Here is a 21,712-nt window from a genome sequence, read left to right on the forward strand (position 1 = left end):
CAAAACCAATGCAGATACGAGTAATTCACAGTTTTCCTTGGCAAACTATCTCGATTTTGCGGTTTGTTCCAGGTTCACACGGCTGACTGAATCTCCTAACCCCCAGCGAAACTGTATCCATAAATGTTAGCAGTTGAGGAGTTTAAACAAGAATGTCGTCAGCATGATCAGGAAAATACCTAAGATCAGAGGGGCAGAGAAAGGCTAATTCAGCCCCATCGTCTGACAGAAGAGAGAACTGAGTCCCGAGATTTAAGGAACTCGCCAAAAATCAAATCTCTTAATTCTTTGCCTCATTAAGAGATTCTAGGAAAGATGAAGATATATATCAGTCAAATCCTAGGGGCCAAGTCGCGACCTCAAATCCCCGACCGCCCCCCACAGATCCCCAGCCATCCACTCCCTCTTTCGCCGTCCCCACTCTCTGCCCCTCGCCCCAAGACATTTCTCCTTCCGCTCTTCCTCTCCTCCTTCCTCTCTCCGCGAGAAATACTTCCCAGCAACAAACATTCAGTCCGATCGTCTACGCATGCGTGAAACACCTTACGGAAGCGAGCGTTCTTTCGCGCTGTTAAAGCGCCGGGGTTACGGGGTCATCCCGCGGAAGATGGCGGCGGCTGGAACGTTGACCTTCGCGCGCTTTCTGAGCCGCAACCTCCGGGCAGCCCAGGGCTTCCCGGTGGCCGCTAGGTGTTTTGGTGTGAAGATATCGCCCACGGGGGAGAAAATTACTCATACGGGCCAGGTAACAGGAAGGGGAAGGAAAGAGGGTCTTCTCGACCTTCCCCAACACCCCACCCTGATGTTGATACTCCTTGTCCCCGTTCGGACTCCTAGAGATTGTGGCTCGGGCGGACAGTCAGTGACCTTCTCGCTTTCCTTTTCTTTCTCCTCTTTTCCTTTTCTTCCCTTTTCTATCTCTTACCCTCTTCTCCCTTCCCCCTTCTCTTGTCCCTCCTCCCCCACCCCCGACACAATTTTTTTTTTCTGGGACCTATGGGCTTTCACATTTGTGCTCTACATTTTAAAATAATTTTAAATAACATGTTTAAATAAATTTAAATAACTTATTTAAATAAAATTTAAATAGCATATTTAAACAAATTTAAATAAATTATTTAAATAAGTAAATCTCTTAAGCCCCGCCTAGCTCCGAGTTCTTGACAACCCTCTCCTTCCACTCTAACACATAATCTTCTCCCCTGCTCCCCCCTTTAGAGTGAACTCTCTATATTGGAGAAGGATGTCTGCCCCCTCCAGCTTAGTGTCTGCTTCGGGCATTCGGTGTGACCACTGGTTGGTTTGTTTTTGACTTACGTTATAGTCTTTAGAGCCTGGTGCATAGAAGGCCCTTAAAAAAATTCTTTATTGATTTCCGTCTCAAATACTTTTTATTCCACTTTGTTGCTAAAAACAAAAACAAAACAAACCATAAAGTGGATTACTTTGATCAGAGTTAAAGATCATTTTATTTAAACTATGAATGTTATTCCTCTTCTGTGTTGTGCACCTGTTAAGAATTTAAATACTTTTGAACCTCAGTTATTGAAAACTATTAGGGTTGAATTTGCCTGTAACAATAAAGTGAAGTGTTTTAGTAAGTATTACATTATGAAGTGTAATATTCTAATCTTTAATGTCCCTTCTAATCCAAAACATTCTGATTATTCTTTGTGCAGTTATTTGGGTTATGGTGAAGCAGCTTCACATATTTAAGCATGTAAAACATATTTAATTATTCTTTGGGTAATTAAAAAAAATTGTTTTATTGTGGATAGTAGAAGTTTGAATAAGGCACCTGGCCTGTAGGTTAAAACTATAAAATCTAGGTGTTTAAAATGTGAGAAATTGAAATTCATTATTTGCATTATTCTGACTGCATTAGTAATTATTATTGTAAACATTTATATAATTCCTTACGACAGCCTCACAAACAACCCTGGGAAGGAAGCACTATCATTATCCCCATTTGATAGTTGGGGGAATAGAGGCAGACAGAGCAGGTGACTTGGGAGTTACATAGTTGGAAATACATGAAACATGGTTTGAACTGACTCTATCCACTTTACCATCTCTATGCTTTATTAAAATATATATTGAAACAGATGCTTACACATGTTTTTATTTTGTGCCTTTGATTACAGATTTCCTCATTTTACCTTTCTAGGTTAGTTAAGTAACTGTCCAAATATTGAGGTAAAACTTCCTTAAACTGCAATATTTATGACTGATGTATACTTTTTAAAGGATGGTTTTCCTCTTCACTTAGGCTAGTCAAGAACTAATTCTTTTAGCTGTTTAACAAAGTTCCTAAGTTTGTCTTAACTTCAAGGATCATTTATCAAATAACATGTGAAAGTGTTTTGAAAGGGATTAAAAAATTTAAAATTAAGGTGGTGCTATTATCTGATTATTTAGAGAAGCATAATAGGATTAACTTTAGGGTCTATTTTGACAAGAATGCTTAAAATAAGACAAAAATTACTCTTTTTAAGTTTAAGCTGTGAAAATAAAGTACTTTTTTTTTTTTATTAAGGTTTATGATGATGAAGATTACAGGAGGATTCGCTTTGTTGGTCGCCAGAAAGAAGTAAGCTTTTATCTTTTAGAAGAAAGTTGTCTTAATAAAACTCTAATAACATGTTTGGTAAAAGAAATGAAAGGTATGTTAAATTGTACATTTAAAGAGAAATGCAGAAAGCCTTAAAATAATTTCTTAAATTGTACATTTTTCAGAATATTAAATGTATTCTTTTAGAGAATGTAATTGTGAGGCCTGATTTTTGTTTTAAAAATGTCTAGGTGGCTACATTGTTCATTTGAAGAAAAATAATTGAGTTTTATTCATAAACTGAAATTATTTCTTACCACATGCAAACTTTTTCAAATCTACAAATGCTATTTTTTTTTAGGGGGGAGGGGATCAGAACTTTCTGTTTTATTCAGCTAATGGAATATGAATTTTCCTTTTAGCTTCTTTTAAATAAGTTGGGTTGGTTTGTATATTGGATATAAGGACTCTGTTAGATCCTGGAAGTAGTATATGAATCATTCTGTCCTGAGATCTAAACTAAATTAATGTGACAAGTTAGAGGCAAATTCTTGTTTTCTACTAAAATTCATCGTTGATGACAAGTAGTAGGTAGGATTCGGCTTGGGTCTGTCTTTTGTAACTTTTAATTCAAGTGAAAATTATATTTTCTACCTAAATGATGTTCTGCTATTGACATATGCTGCTATTCTACCTCTCACTGTATACCTTCTCTCCTCTCCATATATCAGGGGAGAAACTGCTTTGTTTTTATCTTTGAATTCACTGTTGTCACTCAGATATTTAATTCCTTGCCTTAAAGAAAGGATTAACTTTCTTGCCATTTGCCACTTTCATTTTGATTTAGTTAAAACTTGTCTTTTTTATCTATTATTAAACCATTTTTTTGTCCTTCCTAGAGACACCTGTAATCATCGAACAAATTAACCTATTTTTGGTTACTTTTCACATTATGCCTGTCTTGGATTCCATGAAGGGGTACCATGCTTCTAACTAAACTGTCTTTGCCATCTTGAGCTTTTGCCACACTGATCATTCTTATTGTCTGCTTTATCCACTTGGAATTTAGGCTGCACAGTTTCATCTGTACAAAAGGTCACAGAATTATACAGACCTGGATTCAATATACATACATACTGTATAGATTTATTTGAGTTCTAGATGCTACTCGGCAGTTTCTCTTATTCATCTTTTCTTATTTTATTTTTTCCCCTAGCAAATTTTCATTCATTTATTTATTTATTCATTCATTCATCTATTTATTTATTTTGGTTGAGACAATTGGGGTTAAGTGATTTGCCCAGGGGCACATGGCTAAGAAGTATTAAGTGTCTGAGTTCAGATTTGAATTCAGGTCCTCCTGACTTCAAGGCTGGTACTCTATCCAATGTGTCATCTAGCTGCCCCAATTTATATTTTTTTTAATGCACATTACTTTACAAATTATTGGAAAGAGAAAAATCAGAGCAAAAGGGAAAAATCATGGGAGAGATTTACATTTAATCTCCTTAGCTCTTTTTCTGCATGCAGATGACATTTTCTGTTCAAAGTCTTTTGGGATTGCTTTGGATCACTGCACCACTAAGAAGAACCAAGTTTTTTATAATTGACCATTGCATATTCTTGCTGTTACTGTATGCAATGTATTCCTGATTCTGCTCATTTCACTCAATATCAGCTCATATAAATCTTTCCAGGTTTTTCTAAAATAAGGTTGTTCAACATTTTTTGTAGAACAGTAATGTTCCATTATTTATATACTACAACTTGTTCAGCCATTCCCCAACTGATAGGATTCTACTCATTTTCCAATTCTTTGCTACCACAAAAAACTGCCACAAACATTTTTGCATGTGTGGTTCATCTTCTCTCCTTTATGATTTTCTTGGGATGTAGACCAAGTAATGGCACTTCTGGGTGTACATAATTTTATAGCCCTTTGGGCATAGTTCCAGATTGTTCTCCAGGATGGTTGGATTATTTCACAATTGTACCAACAATGTATTGGTGTCCTAGTTTTCCACATCCCCTCCAACATTTGTCATTATCTTTTTCTGTTATCTTAACCAGTCTGAGAAATGTAAGGAGTATCTCAGAGTTGTTTTAATTTGCATTTCTCTGATCAGTAGTGATTTAGAGCATTTTTTCATATAAGTATAGATGGCTTTAATTTCATCATCTGAAAATTGTCTGTTATCCTTTGACCATTTATCAGTTGGGGAATGATATGTATTCTTTTAAATTAATTATTATTATTTTATTATATTATTAAAGCTTTTTTAAATATATGCATAGATAATTTTTCAACGTTGATCCTTACATAGCCTTGTGTTCCAAATTTTCCCCTCTCCTCCACCCCCGCCCCTAAATGGCAAGTAATTCAATATATATTATACATGTTAAAATATATATGACTTGTCTTATAAATATAATGCAGTTCTTTATATATTTTAGAAATGAGACCTTTATCAGAAACACTGGCTGTTGATTTTTTCCCAGCTTTGTACTTCCCTTTTAATCTTGTTTCTTTTGGTTTTGTTTGTGCAAACTTTTAAAATTTAATATAATCAAAGTTGCCCATTTTGCCTTTTGCAGTGTTTTCTAGTTCTTTGGTCATAAATTCTTCCTTTCTGCAGAGATCTTATAAAGAAATTATCCCTAGCTTTCCTAATTTATTTATGGTATCATCCTTTATGCCCAAATCATGTATCCATTTTTGACCTTATTTTGGTATGAGGTATGAGATTTAGGCCTATACCAAGTTTCTGACATTATTTTCCAGTTTTCTCAGCTATTTTTGTCAAATAGTGAGTTCTTATTTCAGAAGGTGGAGTTTGAGGGTTTATCAAATACTAGATTACTATAGGTCTTGATTATTGTGTATGTATATTTAATTTATTTCACTGATCCACCACTCTATTTCTTAGCCAGTACCAACTGGTTTTGATGACTGCAGGTTTATAATGTAGTTTTAGATTTGGTATTGCTAAGCCACCATCTTTTGTATATTTTTTTTTTCATTAATAACTTTCGATAGCACCTTCTGTCTTTTTCAGTTTCTGAACATTTTCTCTTTGCTACTTTGAAAAAAAGTTTCTTTAATCCATCCTATATTTTTTATCTTTATCATGGCTTAATGTCATTAACTTTTCTTTATTCCTTTGCTTTCTAACAGTGTGGATCTTCAAGGTTTATTTGTTGTTACTGTCTCTGTACATTTTCCTGGAGAGAGCTTATCCCTTCTCTTCCATGGCCCATCATTGGCCCACTGTGTCATTTCATGAATTTCAGTATAATGTAGTATTTAGACATTTGGCCTGAAAGTCAAGAAACCTGGGTTCAATTTCTGTCTTGGTTGAATTGGTTGTGTTGATAATCCTGTGCAAGTCACTTAACGTAAATGTTACAGGCAATTCTAAAATTTTATTAAGTTTCAGAACAGTTGTTGATATCCATAGTTGGGCATTTTCTTCCCTGGGAACTCCTCATGTTGATAAGATCACTGATTTGCATTTAAAAAGAAATCATTTGCCAATTAATTTATTCATAGATTATAACAAAATCCCTCATGATTGTCACAAAACTGTAACATAACAGCCAGTTGCTCATTTATAACCATTCCTGTGAAATTATCTTCTATAAGGTGAGTTAAACTTTATTTTTAAGGAATTAATTACCTTGACCAGATAGGTCTTTTTTCCCCCACATGTATCCTTAATTACAGCTTGTCTTTTCTTCTCATTTTTCAATTTTTTTTTTTTTTCATTCTTCAAGAGCTAGCCTCAAAGGCAGAAGGACCTGGCTTGAAGTTCTGTCACATGGTTTTGTGACCCTGGGAAGATCACTTAGTATCTGCCATTCTCAGTTGGTAGAGGGAGTTTGCTTATATGGGATTTCCTTAGTGCATCAGTGAAATTGCAGATCTTCTGTTCCATCCATTTCACATTTCTTCTTTTCTCTAAACCTTTGCTTATCCTGTTCCTTGCCTGGAGTCCTTTTTCTCTTTCCTCTTTATCTAAATACTCTTCATGTTTTAAAATTCACCTAATACATGAAGCTTTTTTCATCTGTAACCCAACCCTACAGAAGTAGGATAGGGTAATGGAAAGAGGATTGCATTTGAAATTTAGAGGCCCAGTTTTAAATCTCTAGTACTTATTAGCTCTGGAACCATGGACAGTTCACCTAACCTCTTTGGCATTGTTACCTCATCTGTAAATTAAGAATAATGATCCCTATTTATTGTTGTGAGGATCAAATGAGATAAATATGTAAAGATCTTTGAAAATCTTAAAGCATTATATATAAATGTCAATTACTATGATTATACTATTCTATAATTTCTATCCTCTCAATTTTGATAGTATTTGCTTGTATCATTCATTTGTTACTCAGTTGTATATTATTTAATATGTAAACATGGTTTATTTTTCCACTGAGTTTAAATTCTTGGAATGTAGGCCTTTTATTTTATATTTTGTGTCTCCCATAGTACTTAGCATATTATTTAACTCCTAGTGGACAGTGTCTGTTGTCAGTGAATTCCACATCATTCTGGTACTTGTTTTTGTGTTAAACATTCTGAATAAGATTTTATTTCACAATTTGCTCCCCTTTTTTACACTAATTCCAAGTTGGTCATGTTCATTTGGTGTGTGGGTGTGTCGGTGTATGCAACAAATGAACAAGGCCAATTAGGAACATACATATTTATGTTTATATAATCTCTATATAACTTTTTTGGGGGGGAGGCACTGTAATGTCCAGGGTTATAGAGGTAGTGTCTGAGATTGATTTAAACTCAAGTCCTCTTGACTCCAGGGCTGATGCTCTATCCACTGTGCCTCTTGGCTACCCTGTGTATATATGATTTAATTAAGTTTTACTGATGCAAAACTCTGATAATGCCAGGGAGGCTAAAAGAGCCAAGAAACTACCTCATCCTAATTCCCTTGCTACATATGCCTCTATAGTTAAAATCACTTTTATCTCTGAGCTTGTTTCCTTGTTTGTAAAATAGAAATATTGATAGATAATATTTCACAGTAATTTGAGGAAAACACTTTCCAAAGCAATAAATATATTGTTATTCTTTCTACTATTCTTACTGCTACCTCCATTCTCCCTCCCCCCTCTACCCCATTACTACCTTTTCCATTTCTACTGCTGCTGGTACCATTATCACATTTCTTCAGTCTCATGTGTCACCAAGTTCCCTCAGTGTGAAGGTAGTAGAATTTGGGTTAGTTATAGGCTGCTTGTCTGTTTTGTTTCTTTAACCTGTGAGTTACCTATCACCTATAACACAGTTAGATAATTCAGTGCTATTGAGACAGATAATTATCCCATTATTTAAATCCCAAATGTCAAAATAACTTGTTTTTTTACAATATTAAGAATAAATGTAAATATGTGTTTGAATCTATGTAACAATCTTTTTGTAGTATACAAGCCAAGTGATCAATTAATTAGGTAGCAGATGATGTACTGGATAGGGTGCTGGGTCTGGAGTCAGAAATATACAAAAGCTCCTACAAGCTCTGTAACTAAGTAGGTCACACCATCTCCTCCTTTCCTTATATATAAAATGGGAATAATATTAGCATTTACCTCTAGGGTTGTGGTTAGGATCCAGTAAAATGACACCTGTAAAATGCTTGGCAAATAGTAAGTGCTGTAATTATTATTATTCCAAAGTGATGCATTTTAGATAGGCTATATGAGAAATTACATATGTAGAGGTTTCTTATTTTTATTTTAAGCTTCTTCTTTTTCATTTGTTTTAGTCTATGTTCCATTATCTCACCTTAAATGATCCTCATAACATGAAAATTTTGATTTTTTTGGTTTAAAAAGTACGAATGCCCAGGTGTCACATTTTAAAAATCTGTGAATAACTAAGAATTTTTGTCTCTTGTCTGCTTTCAAAGACTAATCTAACAAAAGTAATGGGGATAGAAAAAAATTGATTTATGTATCCTCAAGGACCAGAAGGAAAATATTTGAAAATATGAATTTGTAAACCCCAAGGTTCATGAAACTAGTGGGTTAGTCAATAAGCTATGACAGTTGTCCTTTAATTTTATCCTTTATGGTAGCTCCAGGACTTCTTGCTTGTTTTTTTTTTCTCCTCCCTCTCTCTCTCTCTCTCTCTCTCTTTTTCTCTCTGTCCCTCTCTCTCTCTCTCTCTCTCTCTCTCTCTCTCTCTCTCCCCTTTCTCTCTCCTTTTTCTTACTAGGTGCCAATAAGATTAATCACTGAACAACTCTGTCCCTCAAAACCAGTTTTACCAAGTCAGTACAAATGTTTGAATTCACCTCTCTTTTGAATTTTTTTCAACTCTTTCAGTTGAAAATCTTAATTTATGTAAAGAAGTGTCATTTTTTCATTATAAAATCAGTTTTCAGAAAAGTATAAATATAAATAATAAGTATTTCTGTATTTTACCATCTATTCATTTAGGATTTAAACTTTAAACTTAATTTTAAAATATAATTTTATTCATGGTTTATTTTAAACTTACGAATTTAGTGAGAATCATTAGTTTTAAAAATACTTTTTTGAAACAGTTTAGTATTTTAGAGTTTTGTGGTTAATCTATCTTACTCTTCAACTTTCACTTTAGGTATTGATCTTTTGTTGTTGTTCAGTTGTTTCTATAGTCTCTTAAATGATAATTTTTCTCCTCTACTCCCCTTTATGTTAGAGTTTGGCAAAGCAAATGTTCACAGCAATTGCTATCCCTAAAATGTACCATTTGAGTTAAAGTCCTGTCTCTTAACAATGGGGAAATTCATTTTAGTACAAAATATTTAATATGTATAGTTTATAATTAAAAAAAAAAAAAAGAATGGCTTTAAGGCTTTGTTAGTAATAACCAAAGCAGAGAGGTATTTTTCTTGCTACAAAGCAGGAATTGGATAGGGTAGAGAGTACATGATTTGTCACAAGCTTAGAAAAGCCAGCTAATCAGAAATATTCAAGGCATAAGACATTCCAACCATTAATAGTACTCATAAAATAATTTTTTGTGTTAAAATTTCCTTAATGATAGTAGATAAAATTGAAAAATTTAAGATGTTATTTTGACATGCCATTAGCATCTAATAACAATTTTTGTATTTTAGATGAATGTTGTTTCATTCTTTACATTTTTTTAGTTGAACTGAATTTCAAGAACCAGACAATAATAATTGGAGGGTCATGATTTCCCTTCAGATGTACTGCAATAAATGACAGTAGTGTATGCCCTTTGTCAGTCAGAAATGTCAAGGCATCAAATGCCCTTCCCTCAAGGAGATGGCCAGCTCTCTTTAACTGCCATGATTGGTGCCTATCGGTTTGTTAGTGTGGCCTATGTGACATTTTTGTCACTTATTTAGGCATTGTATTATTTAAACTATAAGACTTCATTTGTATGGTTAGTTGCTTTGTCCATCAGTAGCAGAGGTGAACCGTACGTCACTCATTTCATACTACACTATAAGGATGTCACTGTAAGGGGAGAGACAAGACTGTCAACAAATATATTCTGTTTAAAAGACCATGTAATACAGCATTTGTATAATGCTACACAACTTGATATTTTGTTTTATCATAACTGTATTTTATTATAAATTCTTTCACCTTGAAATTGAACTTTTAAGAGGAAAGCTTTTAAACTAATGATGATAGTAAATTATAAATTGCAGAGTGCTTTCTTTATGATACCTCTCTACTTCTCTAAAATCTTGTATTTGTTTATATTTGGGACAGTTTTATTCCAATTACACGTATGTGTGTGTGTATGTGTGTCTGTCTATCTATCTGTCTCTCTGTGTTTGTGTGTCATTTGTCTGTGTATTTCAGATAAAACCATCTCTGGTTAAGCATGAATTTAGAAAGAGAGTGATAAACTAACATTAAATGACTTTAACAAAAGAAGATTTTTTTCCTCCCAGTTAATGTATCTTTAGAAGCAATAGACTGGTTTCACAAATAACTTAAGGATAGCACTATTTACCTAAAATTAACAAAACTATAAAAAATAAATAGTGTTATATTGGTTTTAGATTTATTGTATTTACCTGATCCTGGATTTTTTTTTTTTTTCTTTTCATTCCTTTTTGTTTTATTGAGGAGAGGGAGGGAGGACAGGACAGGGCTAGGACATTTTTACTATATAACAAAGGGGAGAATTATAGGAACGCTGCTATATAGGCAAAGAAAGATAGTCTTAGTTTTTAGTCATTTGAAATTTCTTAGCAATTCTCAACTCTGTTAACTAAAGAAAATGAATATACAGGAAATTTTGCCACTCTTAGTCAATGTTCTAACATTCCCTAAATGGGAAAATCTTTATTTCATTTGATCTGGGTTCACATCTCAGGGTGAATATATTCTGTTGAGTGCAGGGTAGAATTGAAAGTGGAGAAAATATTAGAGGCTGGGAAAACTGAGAAGAAATGGAATTTACTCAAATGGTAGTTTGTTTAAGGAATTATAGTTATTCTGTTGATTATCATGGAATTGTGTTTCCTGTCAACTAGTGAGAATAGAATTTTTTTATTAGGTAAGTTTAGTTTTTTAAAGCATGCATTTTTCATATTCACCTGTCTACCAAAATGTAACAGACGATTTAAAATACATTATAGAAAAAAATTTTGAAAATTTTTTTATGTTCTCATCATATATAACTTTAAGAGCATTATTGAAATACTTAGCTTCTTAGTGTTTTATGTGTAAAATTTCATGATTTTCTTTTTCAGTCTTTATTTGTAGTCCTGACAAATTTGACACTGTTGACATAAGATTTTGCAAAAATTCTCAAGATACTGTTTTTAAGTGACAGTTTATTTAATGTTGAATACAAGATTGCACTGGTTTCAAATATTCTTTTTCAACGCCTTTATTCATCTGGCTGTGTTACCAGAGCACTTGCCATCCTTCCCAGCCCTGTTAACACAATATTCCTATATTCAGTATATCTATTTATGCTATTTTCTCCTCTTCCATTTCATTCTCTGTGGTATTTGCAGTGTGTTCAATAAACTTTCTCTTTTGTCTCAGCATACTTTCTGGCCCTTACTGAGATTTGTATCAATAGATGTTTTTTCCTAGTTGTCTTCCATGAAGGTTCAGCTATTATCAATCAGTATGTGGGAAAACACACAAGCCTATGTCTCTGTAGTCTAATCGCACTTGTCACAAGACATCTCAAGTGGGATATCTTATCACCAACTCAAATATGTCCAGAGCAAATCTTCTCATTTTCTACCCTCTCTTGCCTTTGCCATAAAGTAGATGACTCTGCCTTATCACCATCTTTCTGAGTCTAGGAACCTCAGTCATTTTGAAAGTGTCATTGTCCTTTTGCTCCATCCATCTTTTCTAGCCTTATTCTGCTGTGTGATCCTAAGTAACATATCCTAAATCCATTCCTTCCTTTTATATCCACAGACTTAATCTGCACTGTGGATATCTCTTATTAGAAAATGAAACTTCTGCTTCACACCTCCCTCTTTTATGTCATTGTCTAACTGTAATACTTCTCACAACTGCTTTATGAGTTGTGTTCTTTTTACTTTGATTAAAAGTACTTAGCTTTTTAAGACCAGTTGTTGGATTTAAAGAGGCAGTATGATAGAGTGGCCATTTGATTTGTAAAATAATATAGGAAAGTAGATTTTTAATGACACCTCTGACCTTTTGGTTCCAGGTTAATATTTTATATATTTCGAGGACCCAGAATTCTGACCATCTTGAAGTCAGGAATACTTGAGATTGAATCTTGCTAGACATTTACTTCATGTGCGACCATGGTCCAGTTACCTAATATCCCTGAGCCTCAATTTCCTCATCTTATAAAATATAGGTGATAACACCACCTATTCCCCCCTCTCCCTTGTCCTGAGGATCAAATGTGACTATATGTGAAGTGCTTTGCAAATTTTAAAGCATTATGCAAAAAACCATCTGCTTTTATAATTATCATTCTCTATATGCTGTTTGCCTTATGGATAACAAGCTTTGAATTTTATACCATACAGTCTTTTGTAAACCTTAAAATTCTATATAAATAAATTGTTAAAATAATAAACTCTTAATTCACCTTAGATATATTCACTTAACCATTGTCCTGTTCTTCAACTGATTCCCTTTTTATTTTTTTCTAAAGAGTTGCTTAAGACTCTGTCATTATATTGCTCCTGCCTCCAAGTCTTTTCTTAAGCTTCATTCTGCCAGAATACTTTCTTCCCTGACAATTTGCCAAACTCCTGAAATTCTGTTTTCCATGAAGGAATTAAAAAAAAAAAAAAAAGTTAAGTTCCTCCACATCTCTTCCTCAGACTCTAGCTTTTCCTTGTCTGTTCACTACCAAATAAAATGTGTTTGCCTTTTTAAAATTTATAATCTAAAAATTTTTGTTTATCCAGTGTCTGCCCTTTATACTATAAGTAAATAAAAGGGCTTAATTTCATTAATTTTGATGCCTGTCCAGATGGCTGAGATTTTTTAACTTCTAAAATAATGTAGAAAAGAAGGTTTTTAATGACACCCTCTGATCTTTTTGTTCTAGATTAATAATTTATGTGGTGTTGTTTATTTTTGGTGGGGAGGGAGGCTTGGAGAAGGTGAAAATTGACTTAAAATCTTTCTTGCCTCTTTTAAATAAAAACTATCATTCTTTATCTTAGCCAGCTTTAGGTATACTCAGCTATCTAATATTCTGCTAATTGCAACTAGATGAAATTATGGAATATATAATTTTTAAGTGGTTAGGCTAAAAAAAATTTTTGTCCAAAGATCATTATGAGGAATGAAATAAACCACATAACACAGTTTTATTAAATAGAACTTTTAAAAATTATTTTTCATGTATATTGAATATGACACTATTCTAATCAGAATATTTGATTAAATAGAATAATTTGTTCAGCAACCATACTAGATCATTTATTTTAAATTTAAAAAATTAAGGTATTAAACAGTATTCATTTCCTGAGGGAAAAGTTTTCCTTGAATCAGTACAGATATAACAATTGATGTTCTTATTTAAAAAGTAGTACATTGTTAGCATTTGAGTAACCAAGTTTTTGTCTCTAAAATATCTAAATATTTATATTTTCCATTACAATCCTGTCAAATTAGGGTAAAATTATTTTTTATCTTAAAAATATTGTCTTTAGTTACACTCATAATAATTGTTATAATTATCTTCCCACCATTTGTAAAATTATTGCCTTTTTTCCCCTTTTAGTTAAAAAAAACCCCTACAAATACTAAAAATTTATTTTTGCTAAGAACTGACTTTTTAACATCTATAGAGTAGCAGTATAGTTATTCCATTAAAGTTATGCTGTACTGCCTTAAAGGGTGATCTTGTACTTTTGAAGATTATAATATTGGAGCAGATTCTGGTAGGCTTTACTAACCTGGAAATATTTTAAAGATTGATCTAATGATAATTGATTTGTTTGCCATCTTAGGACTACGCTATATAAATGTAGAAAAACTTTTTACTAGAACTAGGTTACCCACCAGTTGGAGAAATTTCCATCTATATTGGTAGAGGAAAGTAACCACTCTAAGGGTGGAAATCTTGAGTCTTTCAGAATTTTTATTATATAAATTCTAATTTAATGTTGAAAATTCCTGTCAATGGTATGAAAAAAATGTACTTTTTTTTTTTTTTTTTTTTTTTGCTTTAGGTAAATGAAAACTTTGCAATTGATTTGATAGCAGAGCAACCAGTGAGTAAAGTGGAAAGTCGAGTGATCTCATGTGATGGTGGAGGAGGAGCTCTGGGTCATCCAAAAGTGTATATAAACTTGGTAATGTATCCTAATTTGTCCTTTTATTGTGCTTATTTTTTAAAGATAAGTTTTCTGTGATTGCTCTGTTCATAACTCACCTTTATTACTAATATGCAAGTCTTTTTCCTAACCATTTGAAATTTCAATATCATCTGTTTACTTTATATCTCATCCATCAGATTAGGTACAGTTTTCTCTGTCTACCCTACCTAACCTATCATTTTCAACTCTGCACTTCTATAGATACACAATCCCCTCCACTTTGCCTATCTAGTTAATTTGTTAGATTGGAAGATTTATTAGGGTCTATAAAGATAAAAGAAAAAGGTAGAGATAACAGGAAAAAACATTTTGTGGGATGGGAAGGATAACAAAAGTTGGAGGGGATGTGGAAAAATTGGGACACTAATACATTGGTGGTGGAATTGTGAACTGATTCAACCATTTTGAAGAGCAATATGGAATTATGCCCAAAGAGTTAAAAAACCATATACACATATACCTTTTGACCCAGCAAAGTGCTTGAGGGATGTGATGGAAAGATGTAGGACGGAGAGAATAATGTGGTGTTGTAAAACTTTAGAAGTGAGCCCTTCTTAAAGTTTGATGTGCCTTTTTATGCATCAGGAATATATGCTAATAATGAGAAACATATTAATGCAATTGAGAGAAGCGGAAAGATAATTTTGTTCAGGGAAAATTTAGTTAATTTGTTTATGGGTCCAAAGAAAATGTGGAAGAAGTTGGGTTATTCTTGGGGAAATGGAGGAGCAAGAAATAACAACTTTTCCCTTAGCACCCTTCACTTTCAAGATACAGCTTAAGCAATATCTTTTTGATGTTGCCTTTCCTTAATTTCTCCCACATACTGATGCCTTCTTTTTCTAATTAGATAGCAATTATTTTATATTTTTATGTATTTTGTACGTATTTATGTCATCTTGAGATTAAAATTCTTTTTTTTTTGTCTTTGTATTCCATTGCCTAGTACATACTAGTCACTTAATAAATGCTTGTTGATTGACATTGGTTTATAAAGTTTTTACATTTCACAATTCACTTGAATTGCATGCATTTTGTATTATAACGTCTCTGATTAATTCCTAAGAATGACTTGAAACATTAGCCATTGGAGTTGTTACATGGCAAAATGAATCAAGAAAACTTTTTTTTAAAAGCCTATAATCCTTTTCATTCTCCTTTGCTGGATATTTTTTGCCTATTCACTGGATAATTATCCAAGATTTTGTCATGAGCCCTCTTCTCATTTTCCTTTATTATCACTGGTTCTTAACCTGAGATCTGTGAAGGGTTTCAGAGGGCCCATAAACTTAGATTGGTGATGTAATCAATTATATCTTCTCAATACAGATGATTCTCAGAGCCTTAGGTATAGTCATAATCTCTGTTGTGAACTACAGTTCGGTATTACCAGCTGCCTTTTGAGTATTCCAAATTGGATAGTGGTAAATTTAAAAGATAACTTTTCATTTTTTAATTTTTTACTCCCTCGGATTTAATTTTTTCTTTATAATTAAATACTGAATAAGAAAAAAATTTCCATGTACACAGCAGACCATAAGAGAAAATTCTATATAAAACAATAGAATTCCATTTCAAGAAAACCTATGTAAAAAATACTACTCGTTTTCAAAGCTGCCCATGTTTTCTTTGCTTCTTTGTTGATTTTCTTTTGTTTTTTATTGTGTGCTTTTTAGTTTATTCTCCCCAGGCTCCTCCATGAAGTCTACAGTTAAATGTGGAGATAGATAAACATATGTGTGTACACATACACATATCTATTAATATGTACATCTATATATATATACACACCCACACTCATACACATATGTGTAAGACAATACTATGCTTTTTTCTTCTTATCATTTGTTTCCCTAAAGGTGAATAGCATCTTTATTCATAAATCCAAGTCTTTCCTTCTTTTTCTGGATCAACCTGTTCATTATTTCCTATACCACAGCAATATTCTTTTCTGGATTCAAATAGCATCTTCCTTTATGTGATAGAATGACTTGGTTGCTCAAGTTGTTCTTAAAGTAATATTACTGTTAGGGTACACAATGTTCTCTTAGTTCTGCTTATTATATTCTTCATTATTTTGTGATGTTCTCTCCATGCTTTTCTAAAATTGAGCTCATGATTTTCATCATGAACAAATTTGTTTAGCCATTTCCCTATCGATGGGCATACCTGCAATTTCTAGTTGGATAAATAGTTTAGAACATTAAGGCTTTTTTTTTTTTTTTTTTTTTTTTTTAAATCTCCTTAATTATCTTAGGAAACAGACCTAATATTGCTGGGTCAAAGAGTATAGACAGTTCAGTAACTCTTTGGGCATAATTCCAGATTGTTCTCTGAAATGATTGGATCAGCTCAAATGCAACAATAGTGAATTCTTTCCAACATTTATCACTTTGTCCTTCAGTCATTTAAGTCAGTCTGATAGGTGTAAAATGATAATCTGAAGATTGTTTTAATTTGAACTTCTTGAATCACTAATTACTTAGAGTACTTTCTTATATGATTAAAAGTTTTGATTTCTTCATTGAAAAGGTGCCTATTCATATCCTTTAACCATTTATCAGTTGAGGAATGTCTTTCATTCTTAAAAATTTGACAAAGTTCTTTATATATTTGAGATGAGTAATCTTTTATCTGAAGAACGGTTTATACATCTCTCTCTTCTCAATTTTCTGTTTTCCTTCTCATCTTGGCTACATTTGTTTTACTTGTATAAAATCTTTTAAACGTAATGTAATCAAAATTATGTATTTTATATCTCACAAGATTCTATATTTTATTTTCTTTTAAATTGTTCATCTATTCATAAGACTGATAAGTAGTATGTCCCATATTCTTCAGATTTTCTTGAATATCTTCATTTTTTATATGAGTCATTTATTTCCAGAGTTTTTCTTCTCATCTTTCTATTAGTTTTGGGAGAGTACCACTATCCTCCAGCTATAATTCGAACTTGAAATGTCAGTATAATTTTCAGCTGCTCACTTGTATTTAACCCATGAGTCCATTTTATTGGCAAATCTAGAAGTTTTTACCTTCACTATATTGCATGTTTAAGTTCCCTTCTCACTAATCCATGTGGCTACAACCTATATGATATCTTAATCACCATTTGCCTGGATTGTTGAAGGAGCCTTAAGTCTTTCCTTTTCCAATCTTTTCTCTATTGTCCTGGTAAAGTGATTTTCCTTAAGTCCAGATAGGACCTTATATCAGCTTGTCCTCCTTTTATTCAGTCACTGATCTATTTGCTATGGAGGGCAAATCAATTTAATTTTTTGTGTCCTACATTACTTCCTAAGGGTATATATTATAGGTAAGTTGTTTATGTTTGATGTGGAGTTTTAGTGTCAGGAGTGGCCTATACTGAGAAAACATAGGTCAGGACCAAATACACACACACACACACACACACACACACACACATTAATTGTTGTTTGCATAAAAGAATAACTGGACTGGTCGTGTAAAGCTTTGTAAAATTAATATTTAATTACAAATTTTCTAACTTAAAACTTTTGTAGTATTTAATTTATAATGTTTTTAGATTTTTTTAATATATGAAGTAGCAAAATATTGGTGCCTGTGTTTAGAGTTTACTTTTCTTTTTTTACAGGACAAAGAGACTAAAACTGGGACATGTGGGTATTGTGGACTTCAGTTTAAACAACACCACCACCACTGAAACCAATTATTTTCTTTGGCTCTTGTACAATTTTCTGCATGTAAGGATCTTAGTATTTTTAAAAAATGCTTATTTAAGAATCACAACATACCCTTTGTTCTAAAAATATTCTATAAATAAAATATAATTGTTGAGTATGATTTTAAGTTTAAAGTGCTTTTTTCCCCATGGAGTAGTCCTTGAACTGTATTATTTTTAATAAATATATAGCATTCAATTAATATTTTAACACACTGATTTGCTTTATTCTCTTTCAAGAAAAATGAAAACCTTTCTATCAGCAAATGTTAAAATAAAATTTCTTTGCTTTTACCCAAAAGTATGTATTGAATTATTGGTAATACTTTAGAGATGATAAGATAGTCCTTTGTAATAGAGAGAGGACATTTGATTTGGAATCAGAAAACCTGAGTTTGGCTTCTAGCTCTGATGACTTTTGATTTATGATTGTAGACAAATCATTTAATGTCTCAGAGCTTCAGTTTCCATTTCTGTAAAATCTAGTTTTTTCTTATATCAGACATGATCATTTAAATATCAAGAACGGAAAAATAATTGAAATTATAGTGTATTATTATGTACAGCTTATATGTGTGTGCATGTCATCTGCATATGTATGTGGACACATAGGTGCTTAATATATATGTTATTTGATTGTTGATTGATTGTACTAAATATAACATTATAGTAACAAAATTGCCTTGCTTTTTTGTCCCATTTTGGATGTTAGCTCTTTTCTGTGTATTTTTTTTTAGCTTCATTGATGACCTTTCCTTTTTTTCTTTTTTTTAAACATTATTACTACAACTATCCAGTTCTTATCCCCAGTAAGGGGAAGCTCTTCTTTGTGACAAATAGCTATTGCCAAGGAAAACTAATTGGTGCTTTGACCATGTCTGAAAATTGTATGTTACATTTTGTACATCTAGTCCATTGCCTCTTCCAGGAAGTAAAACAAACAAACAAACAAAAACAACATAGCACACTTCACAAATTTTTTCTGTTTATTCTCATTTTAGTATATGTGTTGGTGAAGTGAATATTAAAATGAAGATATAAATGCCTGCATAGTTGACGTCCCGGTGTTGTGAGAAAAGCATTTGTAAACCTTAAAGTGTTATATAAATTTATATTATTCTAAAAAGCGTAACTAAAAAGTTTCTCAACTGAGGTATTCTGAATCTAAGATAAGTCCTCCTTCCATTATGATACATTATATCTAGTGTCATCTTATCTGCTGAAATGAAATAATAATGTTAGCCATTATACTTTTGATGTAAAAAGAAATTGCAAAACACATGTGCCTTTGTGAATTTATATGCACAATTTAGATTGACTTTTGCAGGATCTTGAATATTTTCTTCTAGGAAAGAGGCATTTCAAGAAATACCAGACAATTGATGTTACATCTCATGTTAACTAAGACATAGTCCTAATGTATGATCTTTTATTTAAATCTTTATTTTCTTTTAGTCTCTTTTGTTCTTGTTTTTTTTTTTTTAGAAGACATGAAATCTTAATAAAAATTTTATTAGTCTTCTTTGAATTAGTCTTCAGATTGGATAGGGTAGAACAAATGGAATAAAATCTTTGGACCCAGATGATTACAATCGGTAATCTTGAAAAATCATAAACAGGAAGAGGGCACAGAATTATACAAACATTTCAGTTTTCAGTAGTGTAGATTCTAATCAAAAAGCAAAATTCTAGAAGATTTGGTTTGTGAGCATTAAAAAAGAAAGGTAATGATTAAGAGATGTAACACAAGTTGATAAGGAACAAGTCATGTTAAACTAATTTTATTTTTGATAAGTTTAGAGATCATAAGATGAGAATTTTATAGATTTTATCCTGATTCACAAGGACTGAGTTGATGAAGGGAAGGGTAAAATGAAGGTAATGGATATTAGTGCATTTAAGTGAATTTACAGCTGCTTGAACCAGATTTCTCAAGAAATTTTAATATTTTTGTGTCAACCTGTAGGACATTTCTAGTGGTGCATAACAAAATTAAAATTTTAAGCTGGTTTAATGTTTTTATTTGTAACTTGAACAAAGGCCATTTTTAACAAATTTGTATATGACCCAGTGCTGTAAAGAGGTACATGACTGTAGATAATAAAATCAATTAATTTTTACATAATATTCATAGACTTGTCTTGTAATGGGCTGAGGTTTGAGTTGATGCACTGAGGTCCCAAGTACGTGAGGCTAAATAGTAATTGGGCTATACTCTATTAATATACATGATTGGATAAAGAATGGTCCCTGCCCACTCTCCCTGCAAGTCCTGATGTGTTGTATAGGAAATGACGATTTTGGTGGGTGGAGGCAGAGAGAGAGACAGGAAGAGAAGCTGGGGGAGATTGGGCCTGGGTTCAAGACTCCGAGCTGCTGGTTGTGTGGCTGCTGGCCTAGCTAGCTTCTTGACTCAGCTGCACACTTGCTTCAGCGATTTCTCTTCACCTTCGATCCTTCTTAACTGAGAATAAAGACGTGGCTTTCCCTAACCTGAATTCCTGATTCCTGTTGATTTAAAAATACGATCTTCGCATTTGGCACCTCAATTGGGAACCAAGGACTGAAGAAGTTCCGTGACCAGGAACTTGGGTGAGTATGTAATAGACAAAAAGGAACTTATTTTCTTAAAAACTAAACCAGTAATCTTTTTGGCTAAAATGGGACAAATGCTAGCTAAAGACTCATCTCCATCCCATTACCCCACCAAGTGGTGTGCTATAGAAAGCATGCTTAAGCTGATAGAAATACATGGGTTTCTTATAACTTGGGAACAGATGTAGATTTATGGGTATATTAAACTGCATCACCCCTTGGTTCATAGAGGAGGACAGATCTCTGAGATAATGGTCCCAGGTTGGACAAGAGATGTCACATGCATTTCAGAGAATGTGGTCCTCATTCAATTTCCATGAGGCATTTTATTTATAAATATATTTCAAAGTTAGCACTAGAAACCCTATCCCTAGAAGAAAGAAAAACCCATGGCTCCTTTACTCCTTCTCAAATTAGCCATGGATATTAGAGGAAGACAATGAAGTAGATTAATGACTCATATCCGCTGAGGCATGGAGACTTGAAGTGAGCAAGGGTGTGGTGACCTTTCCCTCTGGAGGGCTTAGCCCCACCCCAGGAGCAAGTAATTGACTCTCCTCCACCAACTCCACCCTCGGATGGAGGGAGGAGGGGCAATGGGGAGGCAGTGACAGCACCAGCACCTCCCCAGCATCCTCAGTATCCAATCATTGAGCAGACTGCAAGAGGGCTTAATGAAGGCCAAAAAGGGTGTGGACATCCGGGAGCTTCAGCCACTTATGTTTCCTAATTTCCCAGTCTAATCCTCAGCTCAGACAAAGTCGGAGACTACCCTTTAACGTAGAAATCATTAAAGATCTTAAAAGGCTTACTCTTTATGGAGACACATCAGCTTATGTTAAGATGCTGTTACAGAATTTGAGTTTTAAATCTTGACTCTGATGACTGGAAATCCTATAGCAAGGGTATGCTCTAGAACCTGGACAAAAATTACATGTGCTTTCTGAATATAGTGAGTTCTGTAGGATACAAGCCCAACAAAATAGTCAAAATGATCAGTGCATGCATCCTATGACCTACACAAGG

The 21,712-nt window shown here is 33.1% G+C and overlaps 1 protein-coding gene across 1 annotated transcript; it reads left to right on the forward strand.

Annotated features, from left to right (window-relative positions):
• The first annotated feature begins 562 nt into the window (after positions 1–562).
• NDUFS6 (NADH:ubiquinone oxidoreductase subunit S6) lies at positions 563–18,392 on the forward strand. The gene is made up of 4 exons (XM_003759586.4): positions 563–745; positions 2,537–2,590; positions 14,242–14,364; positions 18,005–18,392. The coding sequence occupies exons 1-4, from the start codon at positions 608–610 to the stop codon at positions 18,071–18,073; spliced, it is 384 nt and encodes a 127-aa protein (XP_003759634.1). The 5' UTR covers positions 563–607; the 3' UTR covers positions 18,074–18,392.
• Positions 18,393–21,712: the final 3,320 nt, after the last annotated feature.

Source organism: Sarcophilus harrisii, chromosome 1, assembly GCF_902635505.1.
Source record: "Sarcophilus harrisii chromosome 1, mSarHar1.11, whole genome shotgun sequence".
Lineage (NCBI taxonomy): Eukaryota > Metazoa > Chordata > Mammalia > Dasyuromorphia > Dasyuridae > Sarcophilus > Sarcophilus harrisii.